Source organism: Anabrus simplex, chromosome 6, assembly GCF_040414725.1.
Source record: "Anabrus simplex isolate iqAnaSimp1 chromosome 6, ASM4041472v1, whole genome shotgun sequence".
In the NCBI taxonomy this organism is placed as follows: domain Eukaryota; kingdom Metazoa; phylum Arthropoda; class Insecta; order Orthoptera; family Tettigoniidae; genus Anabrus; species Anabrus simplex.
Genome location: NC_090270.1, coordinates 276,075,076 through 276,092,144, shown reverse-complemented (window position 1 = coordinate 276,092,144; position 17,069 = coordinate 276,075,076). Strand labels below are relative to the sequence as shown.

The following is a 17,069-nucleotide window of genomic DNA, read 5'->3' as shown; positions in this document are numbered from 1 at the left end:
CTAATGTACGGAATAGGCTGAAAATTAAATTAAACCTAAGTCATAATATGACAGCTATGACAACAGGCCATGGAAAATTTGGTGAATACTACTTTAGGTTCAAAATAACAAATGAGCATACAGGTGTGTGTGGTGAAACAAATCATCAGACAGTTGACCCTTGGGAGTGTAAATTACTCAACTCCAGGAGAGATGAACTTTGTAGAAGTGTTAAAGTCAGTGGGCCACTGACTGGTGGAGAAATATGAACTCATGGATTTTATAAATTTGTAAACAAAATAAATTTTGACATGTTACAACGAAATAGCAGTTAAATGAAATATTTACAAAAGTCATATGTGCCGCCTGGTGGCCATGATCGTTAAGGCGCTGAAGTCTAAAAACGGTCTAACACCGAGGTTAGCCGGTTCGAGTCCCGTTGGTCGAAAAAATTTTCACCATCAGAATGTTGGCCGGCAGGGTAGGGGAGGTGGTGGTATACAATTTCTAATCACTAGATTGCGTGCCAAAAGCCTGGATTAAATTCCAAACCTCTCCGCAGTGCTCACATGGAGTGAGGGCATATGACGCTGTTGATGGTGATTCGTCCGTCGGATGGGGACGTTAAGCCTTGAGCAGACCCCTTGGTGCTATTCGACAGGAGTAGGCTATGTGCCGGCACCGGGTTTCACCCTCTCCCTACTATCATATATCACGTCATTCATTTCATCTCTCATTAACTCCTCTGATGAGGTTGACGTCAGGAAGGGCATCCGGTCATAAAAAACCGCCACGACAAATTCATCTCACCTCATACCCGACCCCGTAGGGAAACGGGACAAGGGTTGGACATATGTAAATAATTGTATATGGGGTATTAATTAATAGGCCTACTGTCATTATATATATATATATATATATATATACAGAGAAGCCTCCGTGGCTCAGGCGGCAGTGCATCGGCCTCTCACCGTTGGATACCGTGGTTCAAATCCCGGTCACTCCATTTGAGATTTGTGCTGGACAAAGCGGAGGCGGGACAGGTTTTTCTCCGGGTACTCAGTTTTTCCCTGTCATCTCTCATTCCAGCAACACTCTCCATTAACATTTCATCTGTCAGTCATTTATCATTGCCCCAGAGGAGTGCGACAGGCTTCAGCAGCCGGCACATTTCCTATCCTCAACGCTAGATAGGGTCTTCATTCCATTGATGACCCGGTCGAATGACTTGAAACAAGCTGTGGATTTTCATTTTCATTACGTATATATAAGCATGTAGTATTACTTTCTGTAATGGAGCATGCTGTTAATAAAGGATGTAAAAAACTTCCTTGTGTTGTTAATTCAGTTAGTAATTTCACAAACGTTACATGCAATACATGTCAAACTGACTGATCTGTAATTATCTGCTTTATGTTTATCACTCTTTTCCTTTTATATTGGGGCCTGGGGCTGCTGTAGCAACTGTCCTTTCATTTGGTATAGCTCCTTCACTCAAACAGTAATCAAATAAATATTTCATACACGGCACTATATCCCAACCCATTGCCTTTAGTATATCACCGGGAAACTTATCAATCCCAGTTGCTTTTCTAGTTTTCAACTTTTGTGTCGTTTTGTAAATAACTTTATCACCATTGGTAAATTTCAGTACTTTGCCAGAACTTGTAACCTCCTCTACCTGGACATTATCCTTGTATCCAACTACCTCAACATACTGCTGACTGAGTATTTTTACCTTCTGTAAGTCCTCACATATACACTCCTCTTGCTCATTAATGGTCCCTGAAATGTCCTTCGTGGATCCTGTTCCTGCCTTGGAGTGCTAATACATTCCCTTCCATTTTTCCGTAAAATTGATGTGACTGCTAATTAATTATGTTTGCCATCATGTTATCATTACCTGACTGTTTGCTGAATTCAGTTTTGTAGTAAGTTCCTTCAATCTCTCGTTACTTCCACAACCATTCCTATTTCAGTTTCTTTCTAACCTGCACCTTCTTCTCAATCTATCAGTGTCAATCTCAACCTGAATAGGAATACACAATAGTATAAACACAATCAGAGGTCAGCATCAGAAGTGGAAGTAACAGAAAGAGGAGACAAGGACAAACATGATCTGAGAGAACAAGAACAATATACTGGTCTCTTGAAACAACAATTCCTCCGATAATTCCCTCCCACCCCCACAGTAGAATATAGCCACGGTATCTCCTGCATGTTGTAAGAAGTGACAAAAAAAGGTTACTATGGGCTCTGAGCTTTGTAGTGTGGGTTGGCAACCACAGATCCCCTTGCTGAGTCTGTCATTGCTTCCACTTAACTTGTGTCAGGCTCCTCGCTTTCATCTTTCCTGTCTGACCTCCCATGGTCAATTCAGACTCTGACAGTAATAGATTTGCTAGGCCTAGGGAATATTTCATATTCATGTCCTTTGTGGCCTTGCCTTTCTTTTCCCTATATTTTCATTTTTCAAAGTGTCTGACCTCTTCCAGTTTTCTCTATGATTTATGGTTGCCCAGTTGTACTACCTGTTAAAACAATAATCACCACTATGTATGTATGTTCAGTCTTCAGCCCTAAGGCTGGTTGGATCCTCAACAGCTCTGCCATCAGCTGTCATAGATGGCCTAGGTATCACTGATGAGGTGTATTAGGGACATGAGGAGTGAGGTAGTTTCCCGTTGCTTTCCTCACCGAGCCAGATTTTGCTATTACAAATCAGTCTGCCAAGCCCACTGAAATGCATGCACCAACCGACCCTATGAACAACATTTTCATACCATTCATAGCAGGGACTGGCTGCACAAAGAATGGCATTACTAGTATCGCTCATACCTCAGTCAATTTCATATTGTCAAAGCCAAGGATAAGACAGAGACAGATCAATGAAAGTAACAAAATTGCTCTAGCCCATACCAGAAGACATAGTGCACTGTAAACACTAGGTCCTGCCAGCAAAGGCATAATCACCACTACACACCCAATTATTACAATTAATGAAATTTATTCTTTAGGTTCTGTATTGACTATTATGATCTAAAGAAGTATCTATATGCCCACCTATTCAATACTTATATCATTTAATAATCTGTTTAGATTATTTTACATTCATTGTCGGTACATGTTTCAGCTCATTTGTGCCATAATCAGCCATTAAAACTTCATAAGAAAATTGACTGAGATATAATATGGAATGAAGAATTCATAAATCACCTATGTTGTACATGTTAAAACTGTTTTGTTCTACCTAATTAATATCTTAAACAATTAAAATGCATGAACAAGTCGAGACTGAATACAATTGAAAAGATGTACAAACTGATGTTGCCAAATAAATGACTATTAACATTCTTGTTAAAGTCCCTTGACTTCACAGTCATTTGATATCTTCATGGAGAAGTTAAAATATGTTATAAATTTACATTGTTTGTGCAGAAGTTGTAGTTTGGTATGTAAGAGAATTTTATGGATCAGTGGAGTGGAACTTGTTATCAAATGTTGTTATGTGCTTAGCACAGCACTGACTGAAACCATGAGTAGAAAAGTCAAAACAAAAATCAAGCTGAAAGAAGTATCTGTATAGTACCTTCTTCACGTCACACTGTCCACTGCAAAAGAGAGCACATATAACCTTTTTATATACAAGGGCAAGTTAATAAGTATCTGCAGTCAATTTTTATAATTTATTACAAAAAGAGTACACACTTTTTACTGATACCATTTTTCAACATTGTCACCCTGCTTTTTAATGCACATGGTCCACCATTTCACAAGCTTTCTGGTATCTTCTGCAAAAAAAGATTTTTGGTTGCACAGCAAGCCACGTATGAACCGCTTCCTTCACTTGTTGATCGGAGCTGAATCGATGGCCTCTTAGAGCATTTTTAAGTGGACCAAACAGATGGTAATCTGATATCGGGCGGAAAAAAACTCCATTCGACACTCCATGTCATACGATGATCTCTGGTGGCACATTTGGTGTTTACCTGACAAAATTCATTCAATCTCAGCCATAGACGCCCAGTAGAGTTTCGGTTTACTCGGTCTGCCATCTAGTGGGTCTACAGTAAAACGGAACGTCGAAATTGACGAGCAGACAGCCAGATGGCGTCAAATTGAAATGTCTGCACGTGGTAGCTGAGGCCATACGATTATTTTTTTTTTTTTTTTTTTTCTTCACTGTTTACTGTTTCCACCTTGAGAGTCCCAAAACACTGTGAGCATCACTTGTCCTGCAGAAGGTTGACTTTAGAATTTCTTTTTGGCTGGGAATCTGGGATGTTTCTATTCCGTGCTTTGACGTTCGCTCTCTGGTTCGAAGTGGTGAATCCATTTTTCATCTCCAGTGATGATCCGTTTCAGAAACGTTTCACCTTTGTTAGCATGACGGTTCAGTAGGTGCTGACAGATTCTTACACGATTGCTTTTCATTGAGTTGTTTTGGAACCCGTCTCGAACAAGACTTTTTGAAAGTTAAGCTTGTAATGCATGATTTCATATGCAGAACCATGGCTAATCTGCATATGGTTTGCCACGTCATCAACAGTCATTCATATGTTATTCAGGATCATATCATGCACTAATTCAATATTGGCATCAGTTACAGCTGCAGATGGACACCTGGATCTTTCCTCAACCTTCACGCTCGAGCGACCCCTTTTGAATTGTTCAGTCCACTTGTAAACACTTTGCTGTGGCACAACATTGTCCCCGTATTGTGCTGAAAGTCTTCTATAAATTTCTGCTCCTGGTACACCCTCAGACCACGAAAAAAAAGAAAAAAATTACGGAGCCCTGTTCTTCTTTGGTGCAAACAGTGAGTGGCGCGGCCATCTTTATGTCGCAACAGCGCAAGCTGTACTGATCTGATAGTGCTGGACAATGGTGCCATCTAGCGGCTGGTGGTCACACAATGCCAACCTAAAGACAATTAGAGCAAAATTGCAGATACTTACTGACTTGCCTACGTATATAAAGCTCAGCACTAAATTTATTTATACACTGACTGACAGAGCAAATGCAACACCAAGAAGGAGTGGTCAGAACTTGATGCCAATTGCAGGGTAGACTGACGTCACTGAGGTATGCTCATGATGTGAAATGCGCCGCTGTGCTGCGCACGTAGCGAACGATAAATGGGACACGGCGTTGGCGAATGGCCCACTTCGTACCGTGATTTCTCAGCCGACAGTCATTGTAGAACGTGTTGTCGTGTGCCACAGGACACGTGTATAGCTAAGAATGCCAGGCCGCCGTCAACGGAGGCATTTCCAGCAGACAGACGACTTTACGAGGGGTATGGTGATCGGGCTGAGAAGGGCAGGTTGGTCGCTTCGTCAAATCGCAGCCGATACCCATAGGGATGTGTCCACGGTGCAGCGCCTGTGGCGAAGATGGTTGGCGCAGGGACATGTGGCACGTGCGAGGGGTCCAGGCGCAGCCCGAGTGACGTCAGCACGCGAGGATCGGCGCATCCGCCGCCAAGCGGTGGCAGCCCCGCACGCCACGTCAACCGCCATTCTTCAGCATGTGCAAGACACCCTGGCTGTTCCAATATCGACCAGAACAATTTCCCGTCGATTGGTTGAAGGAGGCCTGCACTCCCGGCGTCGGCTCAGAAGACTACCATTGACTCCACAGCATAGACGTGCACGCCTGGCATGGTGCCGGGCTAGAGCGACTTGGATGAGGGAATGGCGGAACGTCGTGTTCTCTGATGAGTCACGCTTCTGTTCTGTCAGTGATAGTCACCGCAGACGAGTGTGGCGTCGGCGTGGAGAAAGGTCAAATCCGGCAGTAACTGTGGAGCGCCCTACCGCTAGACAACGCGGCATCATGGTTTGGGGCGCTATTGCGTATGATTCCACGTCACCTCTAGTGCGTATTTAAGGCACGTTAAATGTCCACCGCTACGTGCAGCATGTGCTGTGGCCGGTGGCACTCCCGTACCTTCAAGGGCTGCCCAGTGCTCTGTTTCAGCAGGATAATGCCCGCCCACACACTGCTCGCATCTCCCAACAGGCTCTACGAGGTGTACAGATGCTTCCGTGGCCAGCGTACTCTCCGGATCTCTCACCAATCGAACACGTGTGGGATCTCATTGGACGCCGTTTGCAAACTCTGCCCCAGCCTCGTACGGACGACCAACTGTGGCAAATGGTTGACAGAGAATGGAGAACCATCCCTCAGGACACCATCCGCACTCTTATTGACTCTGTACCTCGACGTGTTTCTGCGTGCATCGCCGCTTGCGGTGGTCCTACATCCTACTGAGTCGATGCCGTGCGCATTGTGTAACCTGCATATCGGTTTGAAATAAACATCAATTATTCGTCCGTGCCGTCTCTGTTTATTCCCCAACTTTCATCCCTTTCGAACCACTCCTTCTTGGCGTTGCATTTGCTCTGTCAGTCAGTGTATTTGAACTTCTCCATGAAGATCCCAACTGTTTGTGAAGTCAAGGGCCTTTAACAAGAATTTTTAATAGTTTGTACTTTTTTAATTGTACTCAGTCTCCATTCACTCATGTATTTTGTTTAAGACGTTAATTAGGTAGAACAAAATTGTTTTGTTATGAACAACTTAGATGATGTCTGAAATCCTCATTCCATATTATATCTTAGTCAATTATGAAGTTTTAATGGTTGATGGTGGCTCAAATGAGCTGAAACATATACCAACAATTAAGTAAAATAATCTAAAGGGATTTTTATATTATTGAATAGGTGGACGTATAGATATACTGAGCTCAGTATAGCTGCAGTCGCTTAACTGAGTCCAGAATCCAGTATTTGGATGATAGTGGATTCAAACCCCACTGTCGGCAGTCCTGAAGATGGTTTTCCGTGGTTTCTCATTTTCACGCCAGGTAAAAGCTGGGGCTGTACCTTAATTAAATCAATGGCTGTTTCCTTCCCACTCCTAGCCCTTTCCTGTCCCATCATCGCCATAAGACCTATCTGTGTTGGTGCGACGTAAAGCAACAAGCAAAAAGAAAATATTCTTGTCTCATCTTTCTGTTGCTCCACTGGGCAAGTTGTTTGTGCAGTTAGGGGTGCTCAGCTGTGAACTTGCATCTGGGAGATAGTGGATTCGAACCCCACCGTCAACAGCTCTGAGGATGGTTTTCCGTGGTTTCCTATTTTCACACCAGGCAAATGCTGAGGCTGTACCTTAATTAAGGCCAATTCCTTTCTTTCCTATCCCATTATCGCCATAAAACCTATCTGTGTCGGAGTGACATAAAGCAAATTGTAAAAAAAAAGAAACTTCTGTTGCTCCATCTTCCCACACTGCTCTCACTGCTCTGTCATTGTCTTATCCTATGTTGTGCTCTTGTTTATGTTCTTATCTTTCTTTATATGACTTGATTTGTCACTTGTGTTTGTTTCTCTCTATTTTTGTATTGACCACTTCCCACATGATATGGCTTGTTTTAGCTGTACATTAGAGTTTTCATTCTGTGTGCATTTTATATGGTGGTGTTGTCAAGTTTACCTATTATTATCTTTCTAATCCTACCTGTTGTGTGGTTGTTGTATCTCACTTCAGCCATATCATATTTTATTATCGTCGTCATCATATTCATCTCAACCACCCCCACCCTTCCATGTGATTTATAACAATATTATCAATACTAAATGTTCATAAAATTTATATTATATTGATCTGTTGAAATGTTAAGTGAAGTTATTTAGAATTCAAACCACTATGATGTCATTGCAGTGTTGATATACTTTTTTTGTAGACATGGATTCAGAGAGAGGCGATAGCTGTCCTGTTGGTCTGACTACGCAGGAGGCCCTTAACCGCCTTCATCAAGATATTACTTCTGTAGTGGAAGAGTATGAGCAGTCTAAACATAAAGGGTGAGTTTATGGTCAGATACTGTCTTAACTAACTTGCCAAATACAAAACTCACAACATTTTAAAATTATTTGCCCTGTGTTCAGGATTTACGTCTCTGTTCCTGTGTCTTGTGTGAAACCTGCTTGTTTTAGCTGTAGTTTAGAGTTTTCATTCTGTGTGCATTTTATATGGCGTTGATGTCAAGTTTACCTATTATCTTTCCAGTTCTACCTCTTGTGTGCTTATTGTAGGGTACACTATCTCACTTCAGCCATGTCATGTTTTCTTCCTCTGTATTTGGTTCTGTACTGACCATTTCTTTGAGTCATTGTGTTCTTGTTCCTTGAAAACACACTCTTTTTCTGCTTTTATCTTCTTGCTGAATATTGATGACCATCATCTAGAAATGTTTCCTATTCTGTGTTTCCCGTGTCAGAGTTGCAGTATCGTGGATGTTGAACCACTATCGGAGGTTATTCATCCAGAAAAATCTTCGCTACCCACATCCATATTTCCCTTCTGTCTTGTCTTTCGTGATCAGTTGTACCAGGCTGTATTTGTCATTTCTGAAGATGTGACCGAAATACTTTACTTTCCTGCAGATACACTGACGCTATCTCCTGCCTGTCGTAAGAGATGACATGACAGGAAGGAAACTCCTGGGGCTCTCATCTTGGAAGTAAGGGTTAGTGACCACGACGCCTCAAGCCGAGTCTAGTATTGCTCTTGATCAGTTCTTGTTGTTTTCGAACCTTGACGGTAGTAGGTTTGCGAGGCCAAGGGTGATGTTTTTCACTTTCATGCCTCTCATGGTCCTTCCCTTTCTTTTGTCGATACCTTCATTCTTCAAAGGGTTGATCCTCTCCATGTTACTCTACGATTACAGTAGTATTAAGAGAAGCTCCCTCTGTGGATCAATGGTCGAGTTTCAGCATCCGGATTCCAAGATAGCGAGTTTTAAACCTGACAGAGGTAGTTGGATTTTTGAAAGGCAGGATAAAGTCCATTCAACACTCCTCGTCGTTCACTGTTGGCTTGTAAAAGATCTCTGGTAACACATTTAGTGTTTACCTAACAAAATTAATTTAAACTCAGCCGTAGATGCCCAAGAGAGTTTACTCAGTCTGCCATCTAGTGAGCCTAGAGTAAAACGGAACGTCAAAATTGACGAGCAGACAGCCACATGGCATCAAATTGAAATGTCTGCACACGGTAGCTGAGATTTTGGTTTACTCGGTCTGTCACCTAGTAGGCCTAGAGTAAAAGAGAACATTGAAATTGACGAGGAAGCAGCCAGATGGTGTCATATTTGAATGCTTACACACAGTAGCTGAGGCCATATGATTATATATTATTTAGTGTTAAGAGAGGATGGTGGTCCAGTTGTACTCTGCTTTCTCTTTAATAATCACTACCAGTATCTTTCCCGTGTTTTGCGAGGGTTAAAACTTTCCATATTTACCCAACCTAACAGAACATCTCCTTGTTGATGATGTTGCCTACCTATGTAGCGATTGAAGAATTGGTACACGATGGAAATGAAGCAAAAATTTTATAAATAAAAATGACTGAAGATGGAAATTTAGCAAGGGTATATGAACACACACAAGGATAAAGACAGTGATATGCTAATTAGAGCAGAGGAACCTACAGATATCAGAGTCAAGTATAATCGCCTCATCATGTCACTCTGCTGTCATCATAGACTGGCTGTTCCTTCATCAATCGGGGCCGATGACCTTTGATGTTAGGCCCCTTAAAACAACAAGCATCATCATCACCTTCATCAATCTAGTTCTTCCAATTTATTTTATTTTATTTTTTATTTTTATTTTTTTTTTTTTATTTTTTTTTTATTTTTTTTTTTTTTTCAGCCATTGACAGGTTTGTTTCTTCTAAATCGGGTGGGCAAATATTCATACTAATTCTTCCAGTCTCTTTCTTCTCAGCCCCTGACAGGCTTGTTTCTCCTCCATCAGAGGGGCAGATATTCATACTCACAGAGGGGGCCCTGATTAAGAATTATTTTTCCTGATATGGGAAAAGATAAGAGAAAGATAAAGACAAGAAAAAGGAGAAGGAAAAACCAGGGTCAGCACAGGGAAGAGGTTGTCTATGAATACTGTAGTGTGTTAAGATGCAGCGATAGTCCTGGTCTTTTTATGTTTTCATGTTTGTTCCTGTTTACCTTTCTGTTGCGCTTAGTAGAATGATGAAGTTAGGACAGTTTGTAAACATAAAAATAATTTTAAATGGCTCCATACAAGAACCAATCTACATAGGGAACAGTAGAGAGAGGAAGGAAATGGAGCCAAATACATAATTGTAGAGTCAAGAAAATAAATCATTTAATACTTCAGAAATAACTTGGCAAGTTTTTCAAGCTGCAACTAAAGCTTTCTAGAGTGGAATAAAAAATCTTAAGGCAGGAAGGGCAAAGGAAAATGAGTAGCATTTTGGGTAAATTAGGTAAACTACTTGTAGATCCAATGGAATCATTGGTCAGGAGCTGGCTCCTAGCATGCTAGCATTTAGTCTAAGGGATCTCAGATTTGATTCTTGGCTGGGTTTGGGATTTTAACCTCTGTTGGTTAATTCCTGGGCATGAGGAGTGGGTGGGTGATCTCTCAACATTAAATTTCATGCTAGGCAGGGCCCCATCCTTTCAGACTTGCAGGTCGCTCTTGGGCATCAACTCAAAAGACCTCCGCCTGGCCTCTCTACCGTTATTGCTGGACAGGAGGAAGGAATATTTTTAAAATATGCTCAGTATGAAAGAACATTAATTTTTAACAATAGAATTCATTGTGTAATGAATGTTGATGGTAATAAAATCAGGCTTGAGAAAAATCCTTTCCTGTTTGACCTTCCTTGGTCAGCTGTTGTTCTCTTCACTTCTGACACCAACAGTAGATTTGCATGTCCTTGTGACCCTTCCCTTCCTTTTTTTTTTTTTTGGTGCTACCTTCATTCTGAATGGTCGGATCTTAAAAAGTAGCAACCACCACCGCTTTTGGTCACCTCAATAGTTAATATTGCAAAGTATGATGTGCAATGTGAGTTTTATTCAAAATCAAGTAAATTTTTCAAGATTGGCAAGTTTTCAAGATCGTTTAGTGAAATTATTGGTCACCCTGTAAGCCACATGTCAGTTTTGACGCTCTTTACATCTGGTTACTCCATATTGTGATGTTTCAAGATTTAATGTTATGATAGTATGATAGGAAAGACAAGGAAAGACAGATTGGGAAACAAAGATATGAGAAGGGAGGATGGAATGGAAAACCTAAATGAGAGAATTGATAACAGTAAACTAAGATGGTTTGTCTTTTTTTTTTACGAATTGTTAAATTGTATTTAATTTTCCTCCTAGTCAATAAATGATATACATGTAGTTAAGGTGAGCTTCAATTAGACATGTTGTAACCCGACATAGGGTTATCCTCAGTAAAATACATTATCATAATCTAAAAACATTAGAAACACAATTGTATACAGTGCTTGTTAAAACGTTTTCACTAAAAAACATGATGAAATTAAATATGAGGTGATGGTCGTTATAAAATTTTTGCTCTGGAGACTTTTTGTTGCAGCTACCTCATTGCCCCTTGATGTAGTTCAAATACCATGTATCTGTACACTGAACGACTATCACCCAGATTTTAACTTTATCATGATTTTTAGCAAAAAACTTTTTTTCTTTTTTTGCTAGTTGCTTTATGTTGCACCGACACAGATAGGTCTTATGGCGATGATGGGACAGGAAAGGTCTAGGAATGGGAAGGAAGCAGCTGTGGCCTTTATTAAGGTACAGCCCCAGCATTTGCTTGGTGTGAAAATGGGGAAACCATGGAAAACCATCTTCAGGGCTGCCGACAGTGGGGTTCGAACCCACTATCTCCCGGATGCGAGCTGACAGCACCACGCTCCTAACCGCACGGCCGACTCACCCGGTTAAAAAAAAAAAAACTTTTTAAGAAGCACTGTGTACAGTCGAATGTCTAATGGTTTTAATTATTATTATGTATGTATTTTACTTATGATGACCCTATGTTGGGTTGAAACATGTCTAATTAAAAGCTCATCTTAACTAGATGTATATTATGTATTGACTAGGAGGAAAATTAAATACAATTTGACAATTTGTAAAACGTTCAACCATCAGTACGGATCAAACATGAGATTTATAGCAAATACAGTAGAGACAATACACGACACTCAGCGAGATATCGAGGGACAGCTATTAGAGCTCTCTCTAGCGGGTAGACCTGAGAACTACTGGTTCTGTCATAAGAGCACGTGTATTTGTGTGTGAAGTTTTTGGTGTTATTTATTCATTTTCAGTGAGTTGACGTAATTAAATAGTAGTGTGTGTCATTCCTTGATATCTCCTCCCAACATGGGAAAGGTATGTGCTGTGTTTGGCTGCAGTAACTATGAAGTAGAGAAGAAAGCACAGTCTTTCTTTCGCTACCCTCGTGACAAGAAAATGTAAGTAATATTGTGTTTGCATATATATTCTTCCAGTGACAAAGATATTTATAGTACTTCATAATCTTCTGACCTGCTCGACCTATATTTTAACTGGCTTAAAATATAATACGCATATTTTATTGTATAGTGCAGCAGTTAACCTTCAATATCGGTGTTGTTGTAGGTCTGATCTGTGGGTTTTGAAATGTCACAGAAGTGATTTGGATCAGGTGTACAAGAAAGAAGGGACGTTACGCTTGTATAAGAATTATAAGATCTGTTCAGATCATTTCCAGGCCAGCGGCTTTAAAAATCCTCGACTGTACAGCCAAGAGTATGTTACATTTTTACTCTAATTGTACGTAAATATTCCTCAAAGCATCACTATCGACAACATTTTCATACTTTTCTTTCTTTTATCCTTCTTCTCAGATTAAAGCTGGGATTTTATAGATTTTCTTTCTTTTAGTAGGCTCATGTTAAGAGGAAAATTGTCCAGCTTTTAAATGTTAATTCATTGCATCATGTGTGTAAGGAATGTGCCGATATTTTTATTGACATTGTCTTAATGTGATGATACAATGATTTTTAAATGAGAAAAAAGACAAATCTAACCGTAAAAGTTCAGGCAGGAATGCTAAAGAAAAAAAAAAAGTAATGAATAAATGAAAGATCAACCCATTTCACAGCAGTCCATGTTTATATTTCTAATTTCAGTCTTTAAATATTAACCTTTTAAATAATTCTTCATTCATTTATCCAGAATTGCTTTAGCAACTTCGCAGTTAATATCTCAATAATAATTTCTTTCTAGACGTAATTTATTTATCCATTTTCGTATATGCATTTCCAGTGATATTTGAATTTAGCGCGACTTTTCAGGTCAAGTCACTAGGAGCGCCACCGCCGAATTGTCTCCCATTTTAACAAGGCTAAATCCGTGTGTCGTATATTGTCTCTAACGTATTTGTTTATAGTCTGTAATAAGATGGTTTGGACACGTAAAGAGGATGAAGGAGGAAAGAATGCCAAAACAGATGATGGGCGATGAAGTTCAAGGGAAAGAGAGCAATAGGGAGACCTAGAACAAGATGGAACAATTCAGTAAAGATCTGTGTACTTCTGTCCTCACCTTTTATTGAGGCAAGTCAGTTTTACTAACTGTTTTGATAACTTGGATGTAATGGGTTCCATTTGGCTTAGCCTCAGTACCGTAGTGCTGTACAATTTTAAGATATTCTTTCATGTAATAAGAAATTTGTTTCAGTGAACGTGTAACACATCACCCATTCAAACTTTGTATTGTCCAAGCTATACCTTGTAATCTATTATTGTAAATTAACCTTGTAGTTTGGACATAGTAGATATGCGATTAGCCCAAGTTTCATTAGAAGAGAAGTCTGTATTAGGATTTTTCTGACATGTTAAATGCACATTGAACAAAATGTCTCATTACTCCACTCTGCATTGTGGACCTGGTAAAGGTTCTATATTTTTCACACTGTTGATCTTCGGTGTTCTAAATTTGCAGGTTATGTTTCATAATATGTTGTGTTTCACTTTTTTTATTTTAATTTATTTTGAAGTTGTGTTTTTATGGTTACCCTTTATTTGAACCCTCAGCCATAAAATGTTTGCTTCCACCTCTCTTGGGCCATTCCACTTCCACATCCTTTTCTTTGATTGCTCTGTTTTGATCTTTGATTTTTTATTTAATTATTTTTCCCTGTTTAAATTTAGTTTATTTGTACTTGTTAACCGCTCAATGTTACACGAAATATTAAAAAATTCATAACCTGTATGTAATATATAAGATGTGGTTTATCCTTGATGAAGAACATGCAACTAACTCTTGATTATCTATGGTAATGGATAGTAGTCATTCCGTTGATAAATAAAACACGGTTAATATTATGGTAAATGGTATAACTTAGCAATAGGTATATTTATTGACACAAATCATACATACAGTTAAGTTTGATCAACAAGCATAGAATCTCTACATTGTTTTTTAATCCTTCTCTTGGAGTCCATGGTCATGGCCCTTTGGGTTCTGTTTCCAATTAAGGGTCCTATGATCATCTGTGACATTTCCTCCCCCTTTATTTGTTATGGTTATCTCGTAGTCTCTGAGCCGAGTAGGAGGTTTACTCTGTCGCTTGGAACGTTGGAGACTTGTCTCTCCAGCAGAGTCATCCCCGGTTCCACTGTGAGGCTCTAGGACGGTGATGGCCACCTCATCACCACTTATTGCCTGCTCTTCTAGTTGTAGTGGTGTAGCTATAGTCACCTCATCCTCATCTTTTCTTGTAACATAGTTTCTTGAAATAGGTCAAACTTGCTCCAGCATAATATCTTCCAATTTACTCTCATCTGCAGTATTTGTTGTTACTTTCTTGCTCCAGAGTTTGTCAACAAACTTCAGTTCAGTCCTTCATATGAATTGTATAATAATGACGTTTGCCTTGTGTTCTGACAACCATACCTGATAACCATTTATTTCTTTTGCTATAATTGCAGAAATATACTGAATCTCCTATTACAAAGCATCTCGGTTCTTGATTTATCTTTTCATTCATTGATATCTGCTTTTTTACTTCAGCAGTTGTTGTCGAGTCTCTGTGAAGTTTATCCAACATCGTCCTCAAATGACGACACATCAGCGTCTCAGCAGGTGAGAGACCAGTTGCTGCAGACACTGTAGTTCTCATGGCCAGCAATATATTTGCCAATTTCCAATCAGATGACTTGAATTTTTTTTAAACTGGCTCTTCACTGTTTGTACCATTCTTTCCGCCAGACCATTCTTTGCTGGGTGATACGAGGCAGTATAACAATATTTTATTCCATGCTTTTCAAGGAATGTTTGTAATTCTTGTGATTTAAATGCTGTACCATTATCTGACACTAAAACGTTGTGAATTCCATGAGTGGAAAATGCATTTCGTAGGAAATCTATTACTGTTGAAGTCATCATGCCTCCTGTTTCACGAACCTCGGGTTACTTCAGGTAAGAATCCACTAAGATCAAAAATGTTTGCCCATTTGTTGGTCTACAGAAGTCTATATGTAATCTGGACCAAGGCCTTGGCATTCTTTCCCAAGGAATAATTTTGGCCTTTGGAGGTTCATTCCGTCCTTCCACACACTGCGGACAATTTCCTGTCATAAACTCAATATCCTGATCCATACCAGGCCACCAAACGTGATGGCTTTCGTTTTAGAAATCCCTTCGTGAACCTTATGAAGAAGTTGAAGTACCTGAGTTCTGTATTTCTTCAGTACTAAAACTCGATTACCCCAAAGGAGACATCGTCAGTGAATTGACAGGGCTTCCCGTCAAGATTTTAGCGCCATAATTTCCAATGACTGACTGACAGACGGATCTTCTACCATTCCTAGAAGTACTGCCCTAGTAGCTCTTGATGGGAGTAAGTCATTCTTTGTAGCTTTCGTTGTAAGTTCAGCTGTTGTGGGGAGTCTGATGGAGCTTCCTCCAGCAGCAAGACATCTGCTATTTCAGGGTAAGCGTCCCCTAAATCTGGCCATGGGAATGTGCTGCAAGCATCTGCGTTTTGGTGCATTGATCCAGGACAATACTCTGACTGATAGTCATAGTTGCGTAAAGTCAAACTCCAATGTATCATCTTGGAGATAATACATCTGGTGATGCCCTGTTGTTTTGTAGCAAACCTAGCAATGCTTTATGATCTGTTACAATAGTCATAAAGCATCCCCAAATATAGCCGTGATATTTGTTCACGCTGAACATAATTGCTAATGCCTCTTTATCTAATTGTGAATAATTTCATTCTCATGGTTGCGAAGTTCATGAGCTAAATGTGATAGGTGCCTCAGATCCATCCGCCAGTCGATGAGACAATACAGCACCTACATCCTATGTTGAAGCATCACAAGCGAGTACCAAAGGTAAGGATGGATCGTAGTGAATTAAAACTTAGTTTGATGTCAAAAAATCTTTGGCATTCTGAAATGCCTTGGATTGAATCTTTCCCCAGTGCCAGCCGTTTATCTTAGATAATAAACGAAAGAGAGGTTCCACTACCATTGCTTTATTTGGCAAGAATCTATCGTAAAAGTTCAGTAGGCTAGAAAAGACTCTAATTCTGAAAGACTTTGTGGTGTAGCCGCTTCTTTGATGGCTTTTACCTTTTTTTTTTTTGGGTGTGTACCATTTTCATCTATTTTGAAGCTGAGATATTCAATTTATTTCATTGCAAATTCACATTTCTTCAGATTCACCCATAAGCCCGCACTTGCTAGCTTCTTAACCATCAGATGTACTCTATGCCAATGTTGTTCTTCTGAAGCTCCCCTGATAAGAATATCATCCAAATACACAACAACTCCTGGTATACCATCAAGTAAAGTTTCCATCAACCGTTGGAAATACGCTGGTGCTGCTTTCTATATTTTTCTTCGTCGGTCACAGTTTCAAGATGCCCCATTTTGTTGCAGTATCTGCAAATTGACTTTCCATGATGGCACATTGCAACAGGATGATTATTTCCACACCAAAAACATGATATACGTTCATTTAACGGTTCAGAACATTTGTTGTCTTTTGATTCGAATCGAAGAACAGGGGTATGCTTATCTTTTAACTTCATTAAATTTTTTGAGGCAGATTTGTCCACCATAGTTTCCTCATAAACCTTTTTATACGTTAAGTGAGAGTCCGCGTGGAGACGGCGCCGGAGCCGTTCATCAAACATACCACAAATCAATCTGTCAAGTAACATTTC

At 39.9% G+C, this 17,069-nt stretch overlaps 1 protein-coding gene across 1 annotated transcript in view; it reads left to right on the top strand.

Moving 5' to 3' along the window:
• The window catches only part of l(2)k05819 (transmembrane protein 94-like protein l(2)k05819), a 304,060-nt gene that overhangs the window by 29,993 nt on the left and 256,998 nt on the right, over positions 1–17,069 (top strand). Inside the window, exon 3 of the mRNA XM_067150433.2 lies at positions 7,730–7,850. Within this exon, the coding sequence (XP_067006534.2) occupies positions 7,732–7,850 (119 nt within the window). The 5' untranslated portion in view covers positions 7,730–7,731. The remainder of the gene's footprint in view (positions 1–7,729; positions 7,851–17,069) is intronic.